The sequence below is a fragment of the Oenanthe melanoleuca genome, chromosome 7 (genome assembly GCF_029582105.1).
Source record: "Oenanthe melanoleuca isolate GR-GAL-2019-014 chromosome 7, OMel1.0, whole genome shotgun sequence".
NCBI lineage: Eukaryota > Metazoa > Chordata > Aves > Passeriformes > Muscicapidae > Oenanthe > Oenanthe melanoleuca.
The window spans coordinates 25313817-25336583 of NC_079341.1; the positions used below are offsets into that span (position 1 = coordinate 25313817).

The window sequence follows — 22767 nt, forward strand, 5'->3', positions numbered from 1 at the left end:
GCCTATTATTCTGAAAAAAAATCTCTTGCCTTATCTATTTTTGTAATAATTCATGTTTTTACCAAACTGGCTTCAGTGTGATCTGTAAGACATTAAGGCACACTTTCTACTCTACATTTAACACATAAAGCTTTACTTAATGTATCTGCTTCACCAGTACACTTCAGCAAACATGGGCCAGCTGGAGGGAGTCCAGAGGGGAAGGAGAGTGACTGGCAATTAGGAAACATGACCTACAAAAAACAACTGCAAAATCAGGTGTTATTTGAAAGAGGAAAAGAACTATAAAGAGTAAAAAAAGTAATGATTTTTGAATATTTATCATACAGGTGCAAAAAAGAGAAAAGAAAAAGTCTCATGTCTATGTCCAGTTTGCAACTAATTAATATGCTTAATTTGCAGAAAGTAACAGTTGAGGCAAATGTTGTTCATTTTTTTTCTTATGATAAAGTAGTCCAGTACTTTAAAAAAACTGCTATGATAATACCACAATCTCAACTGCATTTTAAAAAATTCCATGCCAGAAATTATATATGTGTAACTGATCTTGGCTTTGGGCCATGGAATGACCTCTTCTAGCTCTTTGTAGACCCTTTATTTTCTTTTGATTCTTGGCTATCAAGTTATTTACAATAAACTTAGCTCCTTCTGTAGAGGTTCCAAGATCAGGCCCTAAATCTGTCATGGTGTTGATAATCATGACGATCAGAAGTGTAACACTTGTAAAACTGGAATGTGAAATCCCTTACCTCACAAAATGTCAGTGAGAATCTCCTTAAAAATGACCTTGTGATACAATCCTGACAAATCCCAGCTGTATCTGAAATGGAAAGGTTATTTGACAGTGAACTTTATTTTAGTGCAGTGACTTCCGGCTGTTTGTAACAAAAATAAAGTGAATGGTACAGTCAAAACACCATAATCTCGTACAAGACCTAAACCATTTACTATTGCTTGTTTCAGACATATTTTAGTTTATTGCTTTATGTTTTTTGAGTGCTGAGGTTCATAAATCATGGTGAGGTCAGCTGCATTCTCTTAAGCATACAAATAATCTGCAAAATGTACTTCTTGTTAGGCTATCCATGCCCAAATAGAAAATCAACTTTGACTGCATTATTTTTAATTTAGAACAAACGCAGTTTGAGGGTACACTATGTACATGTACCTCTTCTTGCAAGTTATCTGAGCCTAAACTAACTCTGGCAGCCCAACTCTGCACATACAAAAAACTGTGTATTTTTGGGAACAAATGGGACATCACAGTATTCTAGATAATACGGGGAGCTGGGGTGGTGTTTCTGTTCTGAAAGCATTCCTCTGTTTCCCTTACGAATGCTATCCAAGAATAACCAGGTGTGCAAATGGTGTAGGAAAAGAGCTAAATATCTGAGATTTACATTTTTCCCATCACCAGTTTCCGGAACTAACTTCAGCTAAGTTGTATTTAGAACTGCTCAGGAGGGAAGCATGAGTCCTAATCTTTGCAAAGAAAAAATATTTACTTTTCAGTCATCCCACCACACTTACTGTTGTTTATGACTCTGGCAGTGACATACAGTGCCCTGTTACATTCTCAGTGGGTTAGAAACTAAATTTATGCATAAAAAATACTGTCCCCATCTCCAGGAATTTGCAGTTTAGAAGATGTTATGGCAGAATAAAGCAACAGCCGGAGACAAATTTTTCCATCTCTACTGAAATTTTACTTGTTTAGAAAGTGAAAGCACATAGAATAAAATAAATGCAATATAAATGACAATGAAAAGGAATTTTCTCCCCTAAATTGTTCTATAGAATTTTTCTTCCTAAAGTACTGAAGCAGAAAATATATCTGTAACCATGGAGATTATACCAGGCAACATGCATAATAATTCAAAATGTGGCATCACACAAATGCTCTTTGTCATGAGTGGATTACTACAAAGAAGCAGGTTTCCCCTAAACAATTTTCAGAAGCAGGGTAGATGTGGTTCATTTCTTGACCCTCTTTTTTGCAAAGGGAAAGGGGAAGTGTCAACACTGTGGTATATGCAGGAGAGTTGTATTGCATTCAGTTTGAAAAGAGTCAGCTTCCCAGGTTCTTGGCAGTTTTTAATCGTAGATACAATTTGCTAAAAATGTTTTTCTTCTATGAATTGTTATATCAGAGCTAGGAATCCACCACAGTGCCCATGTGGCATGAAAGATGGCCATGGAGACGCAGTTACAGGATAAACAGTAAATAGTGCTAATTCATTTTTGCTTGGGTCTTCTTGGGTTTGTTCATTTATTTTTAGGACCACATACAGATGTACAAAATCTATATTAAAAGCCATGTTTAATCCTAGAAATACCACAAATTGGCTAATTTAAGTGTTAGCTGTAAAACAGGATTCCTTACACTTGGCAATATTTTTTTCTCTGCTTATTCCTTCTCTGCTTGGATGGCATCAAACAGCAAATTGCTCTCAGTCTGCCAGTTTCTAGTGCAGGATGAATATTGATGCAGTTCTGATACAATCTATAAGGCAGAGGGAAAGAATTGCTGTAATCAGGACCTTTCACAATACCTTAATTTCATAATTTCACTTTTCCTCACAAGGACTTTACTAAAATCTGGTGGCTTGGAGTTTGAGTTAGGAAGAGAAACTGATGATGATGTAAGGATGATGTAAATCCTGTTTACTTACAAACAACATAGAAAATGTTGTTTCCTTGAAAAGAGGAAAAATTCAGAAGATAGTTCCTTTTTATGCAGTCCTGAAGTACTCAGCTGTGTCTCAGAGCCACACAACTACTTTTTTTTCCTGCCTCTGCAACTTCTTTTTCCAATTCCTGGCATTTTTTTCCCAACCCTGGAATTACAGATTTTAGTAAAACTTTTTCAAGTTCTCCCTCCATTTTATTTAGCTTTGGCAACAGGCCATTGTTTCACCTATCCCTTTTTTATGGATGAAATTTTTTTACATTTGTTGTGAATGACAGGCCTTTTTTATGCTCTCCAACTTGAAAATGCAATTTCACCCAGCCATCAGTGGATAGAGCTAGAACATAATTAATTCTTTCCCTTTCTCTTCTGCAGGAGTCCACGTAGAAGCCCAGTGTGAAAGCAGGAGTGAACACAGTTACTTAACATATTACTTCTGTCCCAGAGGAGCTGAACCCAGAGATCAGTGGTAATCATAATTTCTATCATTTCCCAAAGTCAGTGTTATCATGCAAAGTATATTTTTCCAGAAAGAATAATTTTACCCAACATATTAATTCTTAAATTTAGTGAGTGGAATTCAAATAGGTCAACATTGAAGCCTAGAAAAATTGAGCAAATTAAAGCAATGAGAAAATGTGTGCTTTCTTTTGTAACTGGCAAGATTGCTGTGCCTGATCATGTGATTCGTAACATTAGAGATGGCCAGAGAGAATTTGGATTTGGGAACTGATAAAGACTTGAAGAAATAATCGCAGTAAATACAGCACTAGGCATTATTTTCTTTTCCTGAGCAGTAAAAACTGCTCTGTGCTGCACACACGTAGTGCAGCTCAATGATTTAATAAAGCACTCAGCACTCCCAACCCTTACCAGTCAAATAAGGGTCATTTCCATTCCTTTGCATTCTGACTTCAGACTTAATTTCTCTATCCATTGGTAGAATTTGCACTAAAATATGTGATGTATTTAAGACAGAGCCCTTTCTAGCTTCTCTTCCCCCTGCCCTCAGCACTGGTGAGGCCACACCTCAAATCCTTAATCCCGTTCTGTCCCTCAGTTCAGGGGGGACATTGAGGTGCTGGAGTGAATCCAGAGAAGGGAAAGAAGGCTGGTGAGGGGTCTGGAGTAAAAGTACTACGAGGAGAGGCTGAGGGAGCTGGGGATGTTTAGCCTGAGAAAAGGAGGCTCAAGGGGAACCTTCTCGCTCTCTGCAGCTCCCTGACAGGAGGCTGTAGCCAGGTGAGGGTCGAGCTCTTCTCCCAGGCACCAGGGGCAGGATGAGCGGGCACAGCCTCAAGTGCGTCTGGTGAGGTTTGGGTGGGACATGAGGAGGAAATTCTTTACAAGAAAGGGTGGTTAGACATTGGAATGGGCAGCCCAAGGAGGTGGTGAACTCACCGTCTCTGGGAAAGGAAAGCCTGGACGTGGCACTCAGTGCCATGATGTAATTGACATAGTGTAGTTTAGTCATAGATTGGATTCGATAATCCCAGAGGTCTTTTCCTACCTAAATGATTCTGAGATTCTTTTGGGTCAAACCGAGCCTGCGGGGCTTATGGGCTCAGCCGCCTGGCGGGGCTCTGCACATAGCTCGGGGGCACAGACAGAGGCGGCCGTGGGGGCAGGCAGCCCCTCCCGCTGCCCTCGGCTGCTGCGTTGGCGGGCGCGGCCCCTCATGCAGGGAGGCCCCGCCCCTCACGCCGGGGAGCTCCGCCCCTCACGCCGGGGAGCTCCGCCCCTCACGGCCCTCCCGCCGGCCCCGCCCCGCCCCCAAAGCTGATTGGTTCGCGAGTGCCACGTGACTGGCGGGCGGGCGCGCGCTCGCGGGGAGCCGGGCCCGGCGGGAGCGGCGCCGGCGAGGGCGGAAGTGCGGGGCGGGGGCGCGCGGGCGGCGGCGCTGCCCCCTCAATGAGAGTCGGGGCGCGGCGGCAGCGGGAGCAGCGGGGCCGGGGGGCACAGCCGAGACGGGAGCTGGGCTGGAGCTGCCGTGCGGAGCCGGGCCTTAGCCCCCAGGTGAGAGCGAGCAGCGACCTCGGGATCCCCCCAACCCCGGGCTTGTGGGGGCCTCAGCCGTCCCGGCCCCGCGCCCTTGCTGAAGGCAGGCGGGAGTCGCCGAGTCCTGGCCGCAGCCTGGGGACCTGGCTGAGCCCCCGGTCTCCGCGCTCTGCGGAGAGGGAAGGAAGGAAGGAAGGAAGGTGTCACCGGCGGTGCGGGGCAGCCCCTCACTCTCGGTGCGTGGGGCGAGGAGAGTCCCTGGGGTTCCTCGGCCGTGGGAGAGCGCCGGGCTGGGCGAGGGGAGAGCGGGGGCAGCCGGCGACCGTCGGGCCTGCGCGGGAGCCGCAGTGGGAGGCGAGAGGCCCCGCTCGTGGGTCGGCCACTCTGCGGCTGCCGGTGGCGCTGGGCTGAGGTGGAGCCGGGGACCGCTGTGGCTCCTATCTACAAGTGGGACGTGGGGGAGAGAAAGGGCGAGGAGGGGCTGGCCTTGAGCCTTAGTCAGGCTGCCCTGCCTTCACTTGGTGCCCTCGGATAAGTGATAACGTTTCGTTTGTGGAAGATAAACAGAAGGTTTGGGATGCTGTCGGTCTCAGCTGAGCCAGAAGTTCCTGGGGGATCTTGTTTTATCTGGGTAGGTTCTCTCTGTGCCCGTGTTTATCCTCCCTGCAGCCTTACCGGTGTAGATCTTGTAGGAAGAGAAGGGTGGTGCCTGAGTGTGACCTTACCTGGAGAAGGGCAGGGAGTGAGGTGAGACAAAGCAGCCCAGTCATGTTTCCTGAGCAGCTGGTGGAGGCCTAACTCGGTCATTCTGCTGGAGCCCTGTTGAATCGATTCTGTTCTGAGAACGGGAGACTTAGCCTTGACTATGCCTGGGTATTTTCATGGTGGAAGGGAAGGAGGAGATTGCACCTACACAAGGAGCAGCCTTGCCATTTTCAAAGCTCAAGAGTGCACTTGGAGTAGTGTTGAATTTTGCCTTTTTTGTTGTTTTCTTTTTAACTGTTCTAATGTTACTTCTCTGGTTCCAAGATCCTTGCTTCTCTTCTGAGGGGCAGGAGTGTTTAAGACATTAAAAAAGACAGTTTTTCCTCAAAATCAATTACCCCTGAGGATGAGAACAGACAGGCACCTCCCTGTCCCCAATTAAAGTTGTCAGAGTGAGAGTAGGAGCTAACAACTCGGAAGCAGACTTGTGGTTCTTGGAAGTGATTTACTTGAAGCGGAAAATAATTTTATTACAGAGAATTTAATAGCAACAGCTCAATCTTACTTGACAATAGCATCTTTGCACTTATTCACATATAGCAGACTTGCTAGAATAATTTTAGCCACTTTATATAAATTACAAGAATTGAAATAACTTGGATTTTTGCTTATGATCAGATGATACCAACTTGCCTTGGTGAAATATTTTGTATTTATTTTCTCTATTAAATACTTCATTTAGGAATGAAATAGCCTTCAGACTAGTCCTGTAAACAAGTTTCCTATGTTAGACTTTTAGTATAAATTGTTTATTTTCACTTCTTTTGGAGTAAGTTCAACTTGATTCTGTTTTGCATGCCTTCAAGCAAAGAAGAAAGTGAAGCTGACCTATTTTTGCTAGTGTTATGTATATATTGCAGAGGAATTTCTAGTCTAAAGATTTAGCTGGAATGCTTTACAAAGGTTCTTAACTGAAAGTTTAATTTGACCAGACAATATCCTTTCTTGGCCGTCCTTTAAAACTCTCAAACTTGTCTCTAATTGTCAGTGTGGTGGTACTGGAAATCTGGGTAGAAGAGCAGTTGAGGCATTTTGATCAAATCAAGTCAGTAACAATGGGACATTGCCTGAACAGCTTGGATGAAGTCCTGGATGGCTTATAGTTTCTGTGATCTAATGCCTCATTTGGACCCTTAAGTTTTTTCAGCTGCTTAATTGATTTTGCACTTAGTGTCATTGGACCAAATGCTGGATAAAATTCTTCTCTAGGAAGTGTTTGGGTCCAGGCTTCACATGGAGCAAAATTGTCTTGTGAACAGAGCAGAAGTGACCACATGAAACAGCAGAACAGGCTCTAGCATCATGATTTGGGAGTGTGGTTCATAGTTTGTTCTTGTCCTGTAGACCTGTTCGCTTTCCATGCAGTGGATAATTGCACATTAACTCAATCATTTCTTACTAACTAGATTCAAGCTCCATGTGACTGATTAAATGAATTGCTTTCTATTACACAAGGAATTCATGTGAATTAATAGCCTCTCTTAGCAGGGGTACTGAAGGAGTCTGTTTCTCATGACAGCTGTGCAGGCACTAAGCACCCATGGGAGTGCAAGTGCACAGTGGTATCAGGACAAGCAATGCCCGAGGTCTGTAGGTGTCTTGTGCCTGTTGCTGTAGTAAGCAACTCAGGATAGCAGTAGTGGTGTCCAGGCATTTGAGTGAAAGGCAGTGGCTGGGGAAGTAGTAGATAAATGTAGGTGCTTGCTGCTTTTCATTCCCGTGTGCCTGACTTAAGTAACTTCACAAGACTGACTTAGGAGAGGTGCTGATCCTAATTATTAGCCAGGTTATATAGCAACTTATATTGTCAAACTCATTCTGTCTTGAGTTGGAAATAGTATCCTGTTGATAAAAACCTGCAGTTTTTAGGTTTTCTCTCTTTATTCACCTTTGAGCCCATGTCTCTGCTAACTGTTCTGCATCACTGTCAAGCGGTGGTGATAAGTTTCTATTGCTTGTTGCCTGCTATTGCTTGGAACAGCAAGGTCAGCAAACTTTCCTGGCTGTTTCACTCTCCTAGTGGTAATAGTCAATTTTGTGGCATTTGTTGTATGACACAGTTGCTTGCTTCTTGATAAGAGGCTAAAGAACATGTATTTAAAAAGTCCTTGTTAATAGCTGCTAAGGAGCCATCATTTTGTGGGTAGTTCTTTTAGCCCATTAAACAGAACTAACCGACTATTTCTGCCTGCCCCAGAAATATCAGATTGTCTTGTCGTTTAAGCAAGATAAATCTGTGTAACTCATGTTTTATCTCTTCATGTTTTTCCAAATACTGCTTTAATAGTAATATTAGATGATCTGTTTTGTCTCTTGTGCTTGAGATGTGCAAATGTGATTTTCAAGCCCTGTCAAAATGAAAGTCATGGAGTTGTCTAATGTGAGAATGTTATTTAGGCTGATGTGCAAGTAGCTGCTTGATTCTTTATGGTAATAAAGTGCTTGTTTAGAACTTCAACTATTTTCTGTGGAACCTTGAGCCCATAGCCTTCCTTGCTGAAGTTGTTGACAAAGGAATAATGGTTGATTACATGAATATGAGACTTAAGGGAAATGCATTCCTCGCTAGGAATCTTTGCTGGATCACAAGTCAAAGACCGAAAAAAGCAGTTCTGGGATTATAAGAATTTGTTAAAGTCTTAATCCTGTCAGCTGTTACTTTGTGAATTAGTGTTACTGTCAGTTGAAGTGATTAGTGTGAAACATTTTAGGCCACTAATAATGCAGCAAAACTGGAGTTTTTAATATGTTCTTCTTAAATTCAAAATGTGTCAAAACTAATCTGAAGTCAAAGCATAGAACTGGAAAGCTGAGAACATGCTGAGTTAATCAGATGCTGTGATTTCTCTGGTTTCTATCTCTTTCTGTACATATTTTTACCTGTAGTAGAAGATTATTTTTCAGAAGAGTACTGCAGACCTAGACTTAGCCTCTATTTTGAGTATGGTAGATGGACATATTGAAGAATGTTTCCAACTTGGATTTAATATTGATGATTTTTTTTTTTTCCAAGCTGGTGGTTTGAATCACAGGTTTAACAGAGAAAAGAATCCCACTTCATAGACAAAATTGTTATAGAGTACTGCATTACAGGATTATACTTAATATGACAAAGCACTTTAAAAGATTATTTGTAGAAACTACCTGAATCCTGGACTTCATCTATGGAGAACACACACTCAAGTGGTTTTTTTTTAGTTTTGTTTGTTTGTTTGTTTTTTTCTTTTTTTCTTTTTTTTAAAGTAGGTGTTTATAAGGTTAGTGCTACCCTGCTCCAGAGGATGCTGTCTTGGGCACCAGTCTAAAGCAGATATTTAACAAGTGAAGTAGTTGCATGCCAGTTGCCTCAGCTTTCCCAAAAAGCGGTGGTTTTGCTAACTGGTGAAGCTGCTCCCTCATTAAAAAGAATTAATTGCAAAAAATGTAGTGATCTGTGATACAGCCTTTCCACTAAACTGCTGCTTCAGTAAGAAATTCCTCTCCATGATGGTACTCTTCTGCTATTTACTGTTCTTGGCTTACTGTGAGATCTCATTTGGGGTAGGTAAGGAATTCTCATTAGTGTACTCACCAAGAAGTCTCACTGACTGACTTTTATGGCAGCTTTCTGCTTTTACCTACCATGTCATAAAATAGACTAGCCAAGAAATTTAGGAAAATGGTGTTTCAAAAGACAACACCATTTTCAAGCACATTCCTATCTCTCTTTGCACTTTATCACGTTTCAAAACACAGCTTAAGAATCAAGCTAATTTTTTAAATGGTTCTGGAGGTGTTGGAAATTTACTTTTAAGTTTGTCTTATAAGGTAAACTAATTCAAAGTAGGCTTTATTGGTTGAATCTATTCTGAAGTTTTAATGGAAGGAAACTAATTTTAAAAATTATTAGGCAGACCAGGTGGTAGAGATACTGTGCATCATTATCTTCATTTAGCTTTTAAAACTGCAATCAAGCAATGTTCTTGTCCAACTTTTTAAGTATTCACAACTGTCATCTAATATATATTGTAGTAGTGTAGCAGGAGCTATAGCAGAACATGAACCTGTTATACTCTTGTAAATAAGTATTAGATAAGGTTTCTAATTAAGTGTTAGTCATGATGGATTTGCTTTAAGTTTTCTAGCTCTGCTGTACTGCTTGTGCTAGTTGAAAAATGGGCCTTTCCACAGATAAGATTTGTAGCAACTGCATTGCTGGGCATAGACTTGACTTAAAGTTGCTGTGGCTGGAAGACACTTGTGGAGACTGCCTAGTCCAGTCCTCCTACTGTCTGTTGCACTCCTGACCCATAAACTGGCCCATTATCTCTAGGCAGAGCTTTGTGCACTCCAGCTTTTCTCATGGGAAAGACAATTCTCCTGCCATGCTGATCTCTCCTGAAGAGCCTGTATCCATCTACATAGCAGCACTGTAACCATGAGAGCAATCCCAGTGAGGTGCTAACCCCCTGCAGCCACACACAGACCCCCAGTGTCTCCAGATTATTCCCTGTACTGCATGGATTAGTGCATGGAAGCATCCTGTTGTGCCGATTTCCCAGGCAAGGCAGGAACTGTGAGATGAGCTGGCTGTGTTTCAGAATAGTAGTTTCTTTATTCTGGTGAAGTGCTCTGTAAAGGTAGGAAATGTCTCCAGGAGCACACAAGAATAAATGCACAGTTTATATTCTGCACTAGTTCTGTATGTTCCTGTGACCTGTCATTTGCTAGGTCATAAGGGAAGTGGGCTCAACTAAATGTGTCCTAATTCTCTATGTTGAAGTCAAATGGTTCTGAGTTAATAGTCTGCCACCCAAACCCAGAATTACCAAGAATATTATATTGTGCCACTCTTCATTCTACAGCACTCTGGAGGCTGTGTTGGAGAGCACACATTTGGCTGTAAATGCTTTTATAGTGGTAGGCACAGCACTCCAGGAGGGAAACCAAGGATAGTAATTCTCCCATAAGTGAAGCTCTCCACAGCTTTTTTGCCTTCTTAACTATAGGGTTACTGAAATTGTGTAAGACTCCTGTACTGGTGTAATAATCCAGTTCCTATTTGAAGATAGAAATACTGCTTTTGGCTTTGATATTACAGTATATATAAAGTATACAGTAGTCTGGAGAACTGTTATTGAAAACATCTGCTCCTTGTCCAGTAGAAAGGCAGCTTCTTGAATGTGCAGAATGCCTTGATATGGTATTTGCTCTAACTGATTGGGGAAACTGGAGTAAGGAAATCTGTTTGAAGGTGACTTAACAGAGCATCTGAATTACGGGTACTAAATGTCACTATTTTTGCTTTGCATGATGTAAATGCATTGATTGAAAGATGGAGGGAAAGGTTCAGTGCTGGCACTTGTGGGATGTTGCCTGATTGAGGGAGCTTAGTGACTAATGGTGCACATCTGTGAACCCCTCAGTGAAGTGCTTAAAATAGTGAAAGTACTTTTATAGTACTTTCTATAGGAAGATGATCCCTGAGTGTTCCTAGGGAGCTGGGATTCTATGGTTAAGAGTGAGCTCAGGATGAGGGATTATTGCTTACCTATCTGCATCAAATGTGGTCTCAACAGTGGCTTACATTTCCTCAAATGGAGATGTGAGCATGAACACTGACTTCAGTTTGCAAGCAAGGAATGTAATTGTAAGGGCAGAGACAGTTGCTTCTGCTGTATTGCCTAAATAATGTTTGGACTTGTGATTTATCCCAGACATCCAGTTTACTAGGGATGCATGATCTAGTGAGATACATCCTTTGGGGAAGCAACAGTAGCAGCCTGTGGCCTGTCTGCAGTGTCTGTGTGAGACCAGTGGTCTGGGTCTGACAGACTCAGGACTGGGTAACAGTAGTGAGAGCTCCTGCAATTCTGTAGCATGCTTCTTGGCAGAATTGGCATTTGTTGGAATTTGTGAAATCAGTGGTAATGATAACTTTCGTGTGGATTATATAGTTGCAGCTTTATCGTTGAAGTAACTGAAACCATGTTGTAACCTGGTACTGAAGTAAGACTTTGGTTATTTTGAGCTCTAGTGTGCCACTTGAGACACTGATTGTGTGATCTGAGATGTTTGACTTGGCTGCTGTGTTTGCTAAGCTCCTGGAGATCCAGTTAAAAACTGGTATGAGATTAGATAGCTGAAGAATGTCACCACTGTCTCAGTGATTTGGTGGACTTTGTGTATGCTGTGTATCAAAGATGGACGTGCTTCTGGGTGAGCTTTCAAAGGAAATGTAGGTGAAATACACTTTGCAAGTCAGTGGGAGTGAGGCTGTTGAACAAGGCTGTTGCCTGAGTGTCACTTGTCTGGTGTGAGCCAAATTAACTAGTGTGAACAGTGGTGTCATAATTCACCCTAAGTAATTAGGCAACTAGACTGTTATCTTAGCGTAGTAATACTGATTAATGGTATTGAGTCAGTCTTTGTGCTTATAGAAGATTTCTATCAGGTTTTCTAGCAAGATCTTGTAAGAGCAGCATGGTACATCCCTCTCTTCTGTAGTTTGTCTGCAGTATGTCTTCTGGGTGTTAATATTAGACTTGGAGGCTTTCTGAAAGTACTTGGAGAGGTTTGGCTAGATATCTCCCTACAGAAGAAGCGGTTTTAGCTGTAATGGCACTACTGTTTTATGGCTTTTGCTTCAGGTAACACTGTCTTGCTGAAATAAAGTGTATATTCTGTCTGGTGCTACATATGATGTACTTGTTCTGTACTGAGTAATATGAAAAATGATGTGTAGAGTGGTTTCTTTTTCCCCATAGAAGTCTAAGTAACTATGATGCTTGCATGCTATCTGTGCAGCAATGAGGTGATTGTTATTATAACTGTACTGCCTACATGCAATGACAATCTCTTTATGCTGTTGATACCTGGCTATTTAAGAGCATTAGCTTTATAGCATGACATTGAAACCTTATTTAATTAAATACAGATGTATGTGATTTTTTGAGGGGATGGGGGGACGGTGTGCTCCACTGCCTTAAAAGCACTGTTTGAGGGAAGTCCTTTTTCTTCTCTGAGCTACTGCTCAGAAACAAGTTACCTGGCTATTTTTCTTTCCCTCTGATGGAATTCTAAAAATAATCAACCAACCAAAAGCAAGCAAACAACAACAACAACAAAAAAAGTCCCCTGAAAAACACCCCAAACAAACTCAGATATTTAAGTTCCTTAGGAACAGGGATATATGTTTGCTTATATTTCACTTCAGCATAAGATCTGAGTTTTAAATGGCTGCTTTAAAGCATTGCTTTTCTGTGCTACTGATCAGACTGATTCTTTCCTGTGACTAAATCTTTGAAGGTTGCAACCTTGGTACAGACTTGGACAGGATTTAGTTGCAGTTTTCCTTAGACATCAAGATTATTCTTAGCAAGGTTACTGGCTTGAGATTACTGCTGATGTGTAAGGTAATGTCTGTCTATTTGTAATGAGTAATCTAGAATAGTCCTGTATTGAATGATGTGAGAGGATCTATATTTAAGAATTTAATGTAGTAAGTAAATGTAAAATAAATGCAGTCAGATTTACTTTACGAGCTGCACTGATGCATCTCTGAAAATTTGTGAGAAGAGTTGGGCTTGGCAAGGGTGGAGAGGATTGTGGGGAATGTGAGTATATATAGGTATTTTGTACTTAAGATGGATCACTCTTTTGGTGGTCCAGATCTGAACAGAGCCTTAAAAGATGGAATTATCCAAGTCTAGCTATAACCTGTTGGAAAGGGCAGGGTGCTAGACCTTGTAGGTTGCAAGGACAATGGTCAGTTAAAGGAGAAATTCACCTGAGAGTCTTTTGTTCTTCCTGTTCTACATAAATGTAGGTGCCAAAAGTATTTTGTATACAAGTCCACTCTTCTCAAAATCACTTGATCTTATTAAACTTTTTTAGTCTAAGTGAAGGGCTGGAGATGGCTTTGCATACAAATGTGTGGAATAGAGAAAAGTAAGTTATGATGTGGAGACCATGGTCACTGGTAGGGATTCTTAATCCTAATTGGCTGGTATCCAGTGGTTAGATGCCTGATGCTATTGATACTGTTAGAATATTTTAGTGTGATATCTGTGTCTTCTTCATGCATGCAGAGGGGACTCCTGATCACAAGTATATTAAAAATATTGCTTTTATACTCCTTGTAATATTGTCCAGGTGACCAAGTCTTAGGGGCTCTCCTGCAGTACAAGTTCATCTCATAGTCTGCAGTCTTTCTTACAGAAGCTAATACTCCAGTCTGATTCATTTGATGAAAAACAATTCTGAATTGAAATGGTTCTTCAATCTGTGCCTATCCTTTCTCCAGCCTTGTAGGAGATGGAGAATAATAATGAGCTGGCTTCAGGTTCTGGCTTAACCTTTAACTTCTGTAACACAGTGAAATTGCTAGTGTTGGTCTTGCTTCATGTGTGTGTTAGTTAGCAGTGTGTATGTAGGTCCTGCCAAAGCATGTTTGTGACAGCCCTTACACTGTAAGTGTACACACAGTTCTGGGGGGTTTAGGCAGGATTTGTAACTAATACTAATTGTTCTGAAACTGGTGTAATGTAACTTTCAGTGTATCAAATAAATGTATTTATTCTGTGCTTTTTCCTGTAACATTTATATGGTTGTGCCACTTTGAACAAGAATCTAGCCTATATAAAGAGGTTAGATCCCTTCATGAGTACAGAGTAAAGTAGTTCCTTGCCTGAAATTCTTACCTTTCATCCTGATAATATAAAATATTAAGTTTAAAATGTATTTACAGTTTCCTGTCCAGTGCCCCTATTGTGGCAACTGCAAGTCTACTACTATATCTTAGGGAGAGAAAGATGCCTAAGCATCTTTTGCCAAAAGCAAATCTGAGGCTTGGGTTTCACTCCAGTGCTCAGCCTGGCCACTGCAGCAGGGTGGTGGCTGCCCCTTGTTTAAGGAGTGAATCATGAAAAGGGTCAGGGAACTGCCCTGTTTCTGCAGCGATATAAGTAACTGCTGGGCTGCTGTAGTTCCACCTTCTTTGTCCTTAGTTGCACAAACTGTTTTTCTTCCTTCGCATCAGCACTGAGGCATGTGTGGCCTTTCAGATGACTGGCAGGCCCAGTGCTGAATGGCTCTGCTGCAGGAGGAGATGGGCTGGAACAGCCAGGGGCAAGGAAGAGGGGACTGAGAGACAGGAAATGGTGATGGCAGCATTGGGTGACATAAATGGGGACTGTGGAACTGTCTCAGTGTGCTCTGCGAGATGTCTCAAGCTGAATGAATTCCTTGATCCAATTAAACATGGCCCAGAAAAATCTATAAGCACTGCTGAGAAGGTAGAAATCTCCAGCATTACATGAAGAAGGATATGAGGATATCCCAAGCAGAAATTTCTATCACAAACACATAATGATCTCTGTTTAGCTTGGAAACCATTAACTGGATATATACCAAGAGGTAAGATATTAGCACAGCAAAAGAGGACAGAGTAGCATTTATAATTTTTCAGCCTGCATATTCTAAAATTTTCAGTGGCATTAAATATGCCACTTAATCTCAAATGGGATTTTTTAGTTGAATTACCAGTTGGAGCATTTACAGTCCATTGAAAGCTAATGGAATTTCAGTACTTAAATATTTTCTGGGTAACCTCAGAATGGAGGAGCTCTTACAGTTCATAGCTCAGTGAGATTGTTAATTAGTTTTGTGATCCAGGGAATTTCTGTGACTGCATTCTTGTGGGCATATCACAGAACCAAACACTTCAAAGCCTCTAATTTATATTCTGATAAATGAGGATCACTAAAATACTGTTGCAAAACCTTGTTCTTTCGTGCTTGTTTTTGATGACATCATATTTAAGTCTTTATAATAGGTTGAATACCCAGATTTTCCTTTAAAAGTAGGTATCTGAAGGGTTTAACAAAGCTCCTCTGTCAAGCTATTGGGCTAAGGGTTTCTAGAATCCTGTTTTAAAATCCAAAGAATGGCTGCTTTCAGTGGCAGGATAGCAATGAAAAGAAATGTCCAAAGATATCAGCTGCACAGCAAGAGAACAAGGGCTGATCTCAGCAATTTTGAGCTTAGAGCTTTATTTCAGTTTTAAATCTCAAACTGAATGGAAGAACTAGCAGCAGTTTCAATTAAATGCTTTGGAGGGTCTCAGATTCTTTTACTGCAGCAGTAGAATATTTATTGGAAAACAGGTAGACTTAGTGAAGCTTCTCTTTTTTTTATTATTTTATTTTATTTTTTTTTATGTACTTGGATGAACTGTAGCAAAGTTTCTTTCCTGTGAAGTGACAAGAGCTCTCCTTTAACTGTTCTGCAGCTGTGGTGTCTTAATGCACGTGAAATCAACAGGGATATGAAAGTGTGGTGTGGTTTGAAATAGGTGTAGTTATTCAGTCATAGTCTTTGAATCTTTGTATTAGGTAAACCAGTCCTGTTTGTAAACTGTGTTCTGATCAGTTTTACTGTTTAGGTTGAGGAGAGGGTGGAGAAAAAGCAGTTTACTAAGTTGTTTATAAACAATTGCCTTGAAGTGCTCAGTTTTAAGGGACCAGCCAAGAATGACACAACATTGTGCAGAGGGCTTTAGTTAACCTGCAGAAATTGTAATTACAGATAGTAAAGACAAGGGAAGGCTGAAATAGCTGGTGAGTTTAGGGTTAGATATCTTAAATTGAAGGTGGCATGATTTGATTAGTCCTGTGGCCAAGTAGAGATCTTCAGAAGTCTAAATCAAAACATCTGATTAACTCTTATGGTTTGAATTGTAGATTCTGTGCTTCATGTGGGCAGCCTGTGGTTGGTGTAACCTTCCTTTCTTGATCTGAAGAGCATCTTTCAACAGCATCACAAAGTTCCTATTGTGCATAAGGCTGTGTGTTACCTATTATAGAATAAATGCAGCCTTATCAAGTCAGTGGCTTAATCCTTATCTTTTAAAACAGATGAAACAGGTAATTACTTCTATTTTCTTGAGGAAGAAAGACTGCTAGAAAAAGTTTATTCTCTGACATGGGCTCTGTCTAGCAGTTTATTTCAAAGCAGGATGAATGGTAACCTGAAGAAACCACCTCCCCTAACTCACTCCCCCAAATAAACTTTCAGAAGGTTTGGGGTGTGTTTTTTGGTGTTTTGTTTTGTTGACAGTTTATGACACCATATGAAGTTCAACATGGTGTCATTAAACCTGAGGGTAAAATGACAGATGGAAATTAAATAGACTGACTGACTGCCCAATGGATTGCTTCTTGTCCTGTCAGAGGAGGGTGAATCTTGCTGGAAAGTAAACTGCCCAAACAAGAAAGAGCAGTAAAGAGAGAGCAGTAGGGCAGAGGAGGCATCTTACCACAGCATTAGGTATCTTGTCTGGACACCTACTCAGAGTGAGCTCTTCAGTAAATGCAGTAAGACCCTTTGCCCTTGATCTGTGCCCCTTAAACTGAAGGGACTTCAGTGATGTTTTCAAGCAACTGCAGTCGCCACATGTTTTTCTAGAAATTGCCCCTTTTTTGAGAAGTGGTTTGATTTCCCAAAATTTATTTTTCTGTTAACAGAAAAATAAGTTAGTGTCTTGACTGCCTCAAGGATGCTTAATGTACAGAACAGGAGGAAAATTTATCCTTGCCTACTCAGAGATAACAGAGGAGAGAGCTTCCACTTGTGTTAATAGATTTTTTTTTAATATATTTTTTTTACTTTTTTTAACCTCAAGGAGCTGTTAGATGTGAGCTTTGAACCATGTTGTGTAAACTGTTTCTTGGGCTGTAGAGGTGGAGATAAAAATAAACAAACAGTTGGCTTCAATGCCTTCTCTTGTTGTTTTATTAGGATATTCTTATTACAATCTCACCATGCCCTTTTCTGAACCAGTGATGTGCTGTTAGCCTGTTGTTCTGTAAGCTCTGGTACTTCTGCAGTGATACTGACTGTGTTAATCCTATGGCACACTGCTTCAGCCTTGCCTTGTCCTCTGTTCTTGCCTCTGCACTGCCTGGCTATTCTGGGCTGGAGGGGGCCATGCTCCTCTGGTGCCACCAAAGAAGAGCTGCTTTGTGTGAAGCTTCTGGGACCTCACTGAGTGCACACTGCACAGGGTTTGTGTTGTGAACGTACTGCTGCATTCACATGGTTCGTATAGTCCTGATCCACTGAAATATTCAAGTGGCACTTGGAACAGCTCTGCAGGGAAGATCAAGTACCTTGGCTATGAAAAGCTTTAGATGCAGTCAAACAGTTAATTTTTATATTGTTGGGTGGGTTTAGTTTAATATTATACTTTGATTATGAATCAGGTAATATGGTAAGGCTGACCTTGCAGTTTCTACAGGCCAGTGTTGGGGTGGAATAGAGAAGAAAGGATTTAAATATTCTCTTCACTTACCTTTCTGATGAACTGAATCAAGTGTGTCAGTATTTTTCTTAAAAGACAGCAATTCATTTACCATGACCCTGTAAAGATGTGCAATTTGTATTGACAGGACAGAGAAGTCTTTTCTCTTGGCTATTAGTAAATTATGCCTTTATTGCTGTTGCATAGCACAGTGGACTTAGTGCTGCTCCCTATTACATATTCCTAAGTTTGTGATGCCAGAAAAATGTCTAATTTGAAAACTTTGTGTTAGATAACACAACAGTTACAACGTTAGGATGTCTGATGAAAGAATGCTCGCAGGTTAAAACCAGTCACAATTATACTGAAAAGTAGCTAATGATCGCACTCCAGAAAGCAGCTTATCTACTACTGGGAAAGCCAGACTACTTTTGAGCTAGGACAAAACAGCATTCTCTACAATTTAAGAGCAAGCTGTGTCATTTCTAGAACACTTAAAATCTCTGAACTATCTCATTGTGTGGCCAATCTGTAGCTCTTGTTTCTTGGGTGTTTATGTTCAAGCAAGCTTAATTCTAGTTTACCATCTGTAGACCATGTGGACAACAGGCAAAGCAACAACTTCTGGATTTCAGATGCTATCTGTTGTGTTTTTTCACATTCCTTTGGCGGGGAAATATTCTCTTCTTCTCTTGCCTCTCTGGTGACTAAAATTAAAATCAATGTCTGTGGCAATGGTTGAATTCACTGTCCCCAGCAAAAGTGTGTGTGTGCTGTACAGGGAGAACCTATGGAGAAGTAGGAATTGTCACGCCCCATTTCTGTACTAAGGAGTGTCCTGGATGAGGGAGCTGATGTATAACTTAATAGAGAAGATTACCAGAGGAAAATACCTGTCTTCACTTACCAGTGTTTATCCCAGAATGAGCACTTAATGATGATTAATTTGCATTGCTGTACTAAATGCATGTAGCAAACAGGTGTGAGTAAAAAACTCTGCATGGAAAAATACTGCTGCTCAGATGTTTGAAAATACTGTCCTGAGGGCACTTCTTCATTGTTGGCATGTTTGTTCTTGTATGCGTGAGTCAATGAGAACTTAGTTTGATTTGTTGCTTTTCAGAACATCAAGTTGTGACAAGGGGCAAAAGCCAGTCACTATCAGTGTACTGCAAGGGCAGTTGTCCAGACTGGCCCTGGAATTGTCAGTCTTAGAACGCAGGGCACATAAACTGGATTGCTTGGAGCAAACTGCTTCCACGGAGAGGTTTGGACTGAAGAGTACCCAAAGGTCCCTTTCCAAGCTAAATAATCCTGTGGCATGTTTGTAGGCTGGTGATTCCTCAGTCTCTTGTTAATTTTGTTTAGGGCAACTGGTTGTCCTGAGGTTTTTACTAATATACTACTCAGTAACTTCTACTGTTGGCCTTTTGTTTCCATAGAGTAGCACTTGATGATGTGGTAGTTGCACTGTTTTTCTAGAGTAATTGTGTCCAGGTAAATTTGAGACTTTTGGAAGGTCCATTGCATCTGTGCATCTGGAATAAAATGTGCTGATAAATCAAGGCTGGTACAGCCACTTCCTGTAGCAGTGTTTTCTGAATGGTCTGCTGATCTCCTTACAGCTCTCTGCCAGGATATGAACAGCTGGGATCCTTTGTGGTGCTCTGAGCACACAAGAGTCTCTATCCTGCTATATACACATCATGTGTCTGAAATATTCATATTTGGGTTTTTTTTCTATGTGGGAATCCTGACTGGTGGCACATCTTTGTTTTACTTATGTCTGTTTTTATCTTCAGTGTGCTGTCCTTAGAGATGCTGCTCTGTGTTAATCAGTGTGGCAGCTGCTGCTTGTGCTTCTGGTACAACTACTTTGTCCAGCCACTCTTAAAAAAACTCAACTAACAAAAAAAAGAGGCAGTATTATTTTTAAGAAGCCTCCAGCATTTAATTACTAGGCTTGCATAACACACAAACAGAGGCTTGTTAGCTAGGGCTTGTTTATTGAAGCTTACTCCTTTATGGCTTAGCAACATCAGGAGAAGAATAGGAACTGAGATTTTTTTTTTTTTTTTTTTTTTTTTTTTTTTTTTTTTTTTTCAGTAAAGCAGGAATGTTTTTTCTGAAGCAAATTAGATTTGCAGCATCAAAAGGCAGGAAGAGTATAAAATAAATGCTAATGTCATGTCATAAGACTTTCTGCTAGAAGCTTTTGCAACTTGTTCCTGCCAGTTTACTGTGTATCTCTGTTGTTTTCTTAGTCTATGAAGGGAGAAGATCAAAAGCCAGATTTCTGCTTATGAGCAGATCTAAGGTATAGCTGTATCAACATTAAAGAAATATTTTAGAAAGTTGTAATGGCTTATAACAAGAGCCGTGAAAACCACTTAATTTCATGTTGTTTGAGAAAGAATGGGCTTTTCTTTAGAAACTGATCTAGACAGTCTTGTAGGCTGGGTTTACAAATAAGAGTAGCTTGTTAGAAACCTTTAGTACTTTTATTAATCATACTGTTGTCACAAATAGAAGGTGTTTGTTCTAACACCTCGTCCTATTCATATTTTAGGCATGGTTTGCATGCCAGTACATTAGAGTGGCCCATTCTTTAGACTTGTGGGGCAGAATTTTAATCTGGTTTTTCAGCAATTGTGAGACACTTTACCTGCATGCTACCCTGATGTCAGCAATGCCATGGATGGGTGACTGTGCTGCTTTTCTCTGCAGATCTGATTGGCTGCCTGGCACTTCATCTGTGGCAAGCAGGACAATGGCTGCCAGCAAGAGCAAGAACCAGAGTTCCTTGGCCCTCCATAAAGTAATTATGGTCGGCAGTGGGGGTGTGGGCAAATCTGCACTCACACTTCAGTTTATGTACGATGAGGTAAGTAACTTCAGCTTCTCTAAAGCACAAATTCATGTGTCTTACTGAGCTTTTTTTTTGTGAAAGAACAGTCTTCAGAAATCATGCATAATGTACAGGTGCTTATGTATAGAACTGTTACTACTTGGAGTTGAACTTTAATTTTGTAATTTAGGTCAGTTAAGGCTGAAGTCAGAAGTAAACAATCTAGCTCATTCTGAGCCAGGTGCTGAAGTGGGCATGTTCATAGCATGAATTCTTCCAACCTGATATACAGGAAGCTAGATTAGGCAGCCCACACTAGGATGTGAAGGAATACATAATCCTCTAATTCAAAAGTTTGCATTTATCTTTAGGCTGTCCGCACATGCTATAGCAGTGTAAGTATCTGAATAGGTGATGTAGTCATTAATGCCAGCCAGCTTAATTGGACTTAATTGTTGTGTTCTGAGGCTGAGAGGCTCTTTACCTCTCTACTTCTCTGCTGGGTTGTGCTGTTGAACTAAGTTGAACTGGCAGCGGCTTTATGGATATGATCAATACTGAATGGACTAAAGTATGTGCCTGTGTAATTATGGAGCAGGCTTTCATGTTCAGCAGCTGGATGCTCTCATTTGCACCTGTTAAAAGTTCAGATACCTGTTCCTGAAGTGTGTTCAAATGCATTTTCTTAAAGTGGGAGATCTAGATAACTGGTAACTTATACTGCGACTCTGTTCTGAAATTGTACTGAAGTTGCTGAACTATGTTTTGTGTAGCAAAACTTGACTAAGCAAATTGGGTCTTTGATGTATTAAAGGCTTAAATAATATGCTTTTAATAGTAAAACTAAAAAAAAAACAAAACTGGTGGAACTTAGTAGCTAACTGAATTATGAGAAGGTTTTGGGGAATTTAAATGTCACTGAAGCAAAAGAAGGAAGATGGACAAATACTGAGACTGTTTGACAGTAATTCTAAACACTAATCCCTTTCTTGTCAGTTTGTAGAAGACTATGAACCTACCAAGGCTGACAGCTACAGAAAGAAAGTAGTTCTGGATGGTGAAGAAGTTCAGATAGACATTCTGGACACAGCAGGACAGGAGGATTATGCAGCTATCAGAGATAACTATTTCCGCAGTGGGGAAGGGTTTCTTCTTGTCTTTTCAATAACAGAGCACGAATCCTTCACAGCAACAGCGGAGTTTCGGTGAGTAGCTTCTCTCCTGGGCAGGGGAAGTTATCCATTTCCTGTGTTGCTCTGACAATTCTACCTGAAAGCTACAGCTCTTTATTCTTTGTCTGTTACCATTTGATCAATAAAAGTGACAGCTGACCATTGTGCTCTCAGTAACCAATAACCTAAACCGCAGTATTCAGCCTCTGGCTTTAGTTGTCTTCATGCCTGCAACTTATGAGTGCATTATGCCAGCAGCAACTTCAGGCAAGGAACAGATTCTTGGACTCTTAAAACAGGCATATTCCAGCCAATTTTCAGTCTTCATGGATGTGAAGTTTAATTATCTTAGAAGAGTACTTCTGGAATTTAGTCTGTCTTTTGGCCAGATTTCAGACACAGTATTGCTTACTGCTAGAAGCAGGTGCTCTAAGGGAAGGATTAGCCTCCACTCTCAGGTATGGATTGATGCCAAATAAGGGTTGGCAGCCAAGCATTGCTATTGTAGGCAGACGTATTCCTAGAAAGACATACGGTAGTAGTAAGCACTTCCATTTTTCTTCTTGGGATTAGCAATTCTGATGTAAAAGTCAGCACCAAATTGACCAGAGAAACTGCTGGTGTAGTGTGGGGGGTAAATAGAGAAGGATTTAAACCAGTGTTTTGATTCTAGAATCCATGTAGCAACATTCTTCAGGGAAAGTGTTGTAATTCTTTTTTATAATACCTGTTGCCTCAGTAGAAGGTAAACTGGAGATTTCCTGCAAGTTATACAGCTGTCCCAGGCAAACTTCCCAAAGTATAGGGAAAGTTTAGGAGTTCCTTATGCTTGTCAGGATAAAAGCTCTTTATCGGTCTGCCTTTGCTTCAGTGGTACAAGGTTAACAGATACTAACTGGAAATGGAAGTGCTGCAGCTGAGGACACTTACTTCTAGCTTTTTCTTAAAGCTAAGGCAAACTCCCCTTGCACTCCAGAACTGTGGTCTAGGTTCTTATCATACTGTGGTAACAGTA

The 22767-nt window shown here is 40.9% G+C and overlaps 1 protein-coding gene across 4 annotated transcripts in view; it reads left to right on the plus strand.

Annotated features, from left to right (window-relative positions):
- Positions 1 to 22767, plus strand: part of RALB (RAS like proto-oncogene B) — a 54710-nt gene that overhangs the window by 23698 nt on the left and 8245 nt on the right. For 2 of the 4 annotated variants that reach the window (XM_056496510.1, XM_056496509.1), the window contains exons 2-4: positions 3065 to 3158; positions 20460 to 20616; positions 21577 to 21785. In XM_056496510.1, coding sequence (XP_056352485.1) covers positions 20503 to 20616; positions 21577 to 21785 — 323 coding nt within the window. In that variant the 5' untranslated portion in view covers positions 3065 to 3158; positions 20460 to 20502. Of the gene's footprint in view, positions 1 to 3064; positions 3159 to 4500; positions 4706 to 5229; positions 5319 to 20459; positions 20617 to 21576; positions 21786 to 22767 lie in introns of those variants that run through there. The other 2 variants (XM_056496508.1, XM_056496507.1) reach the window with 2 other exon arrangements.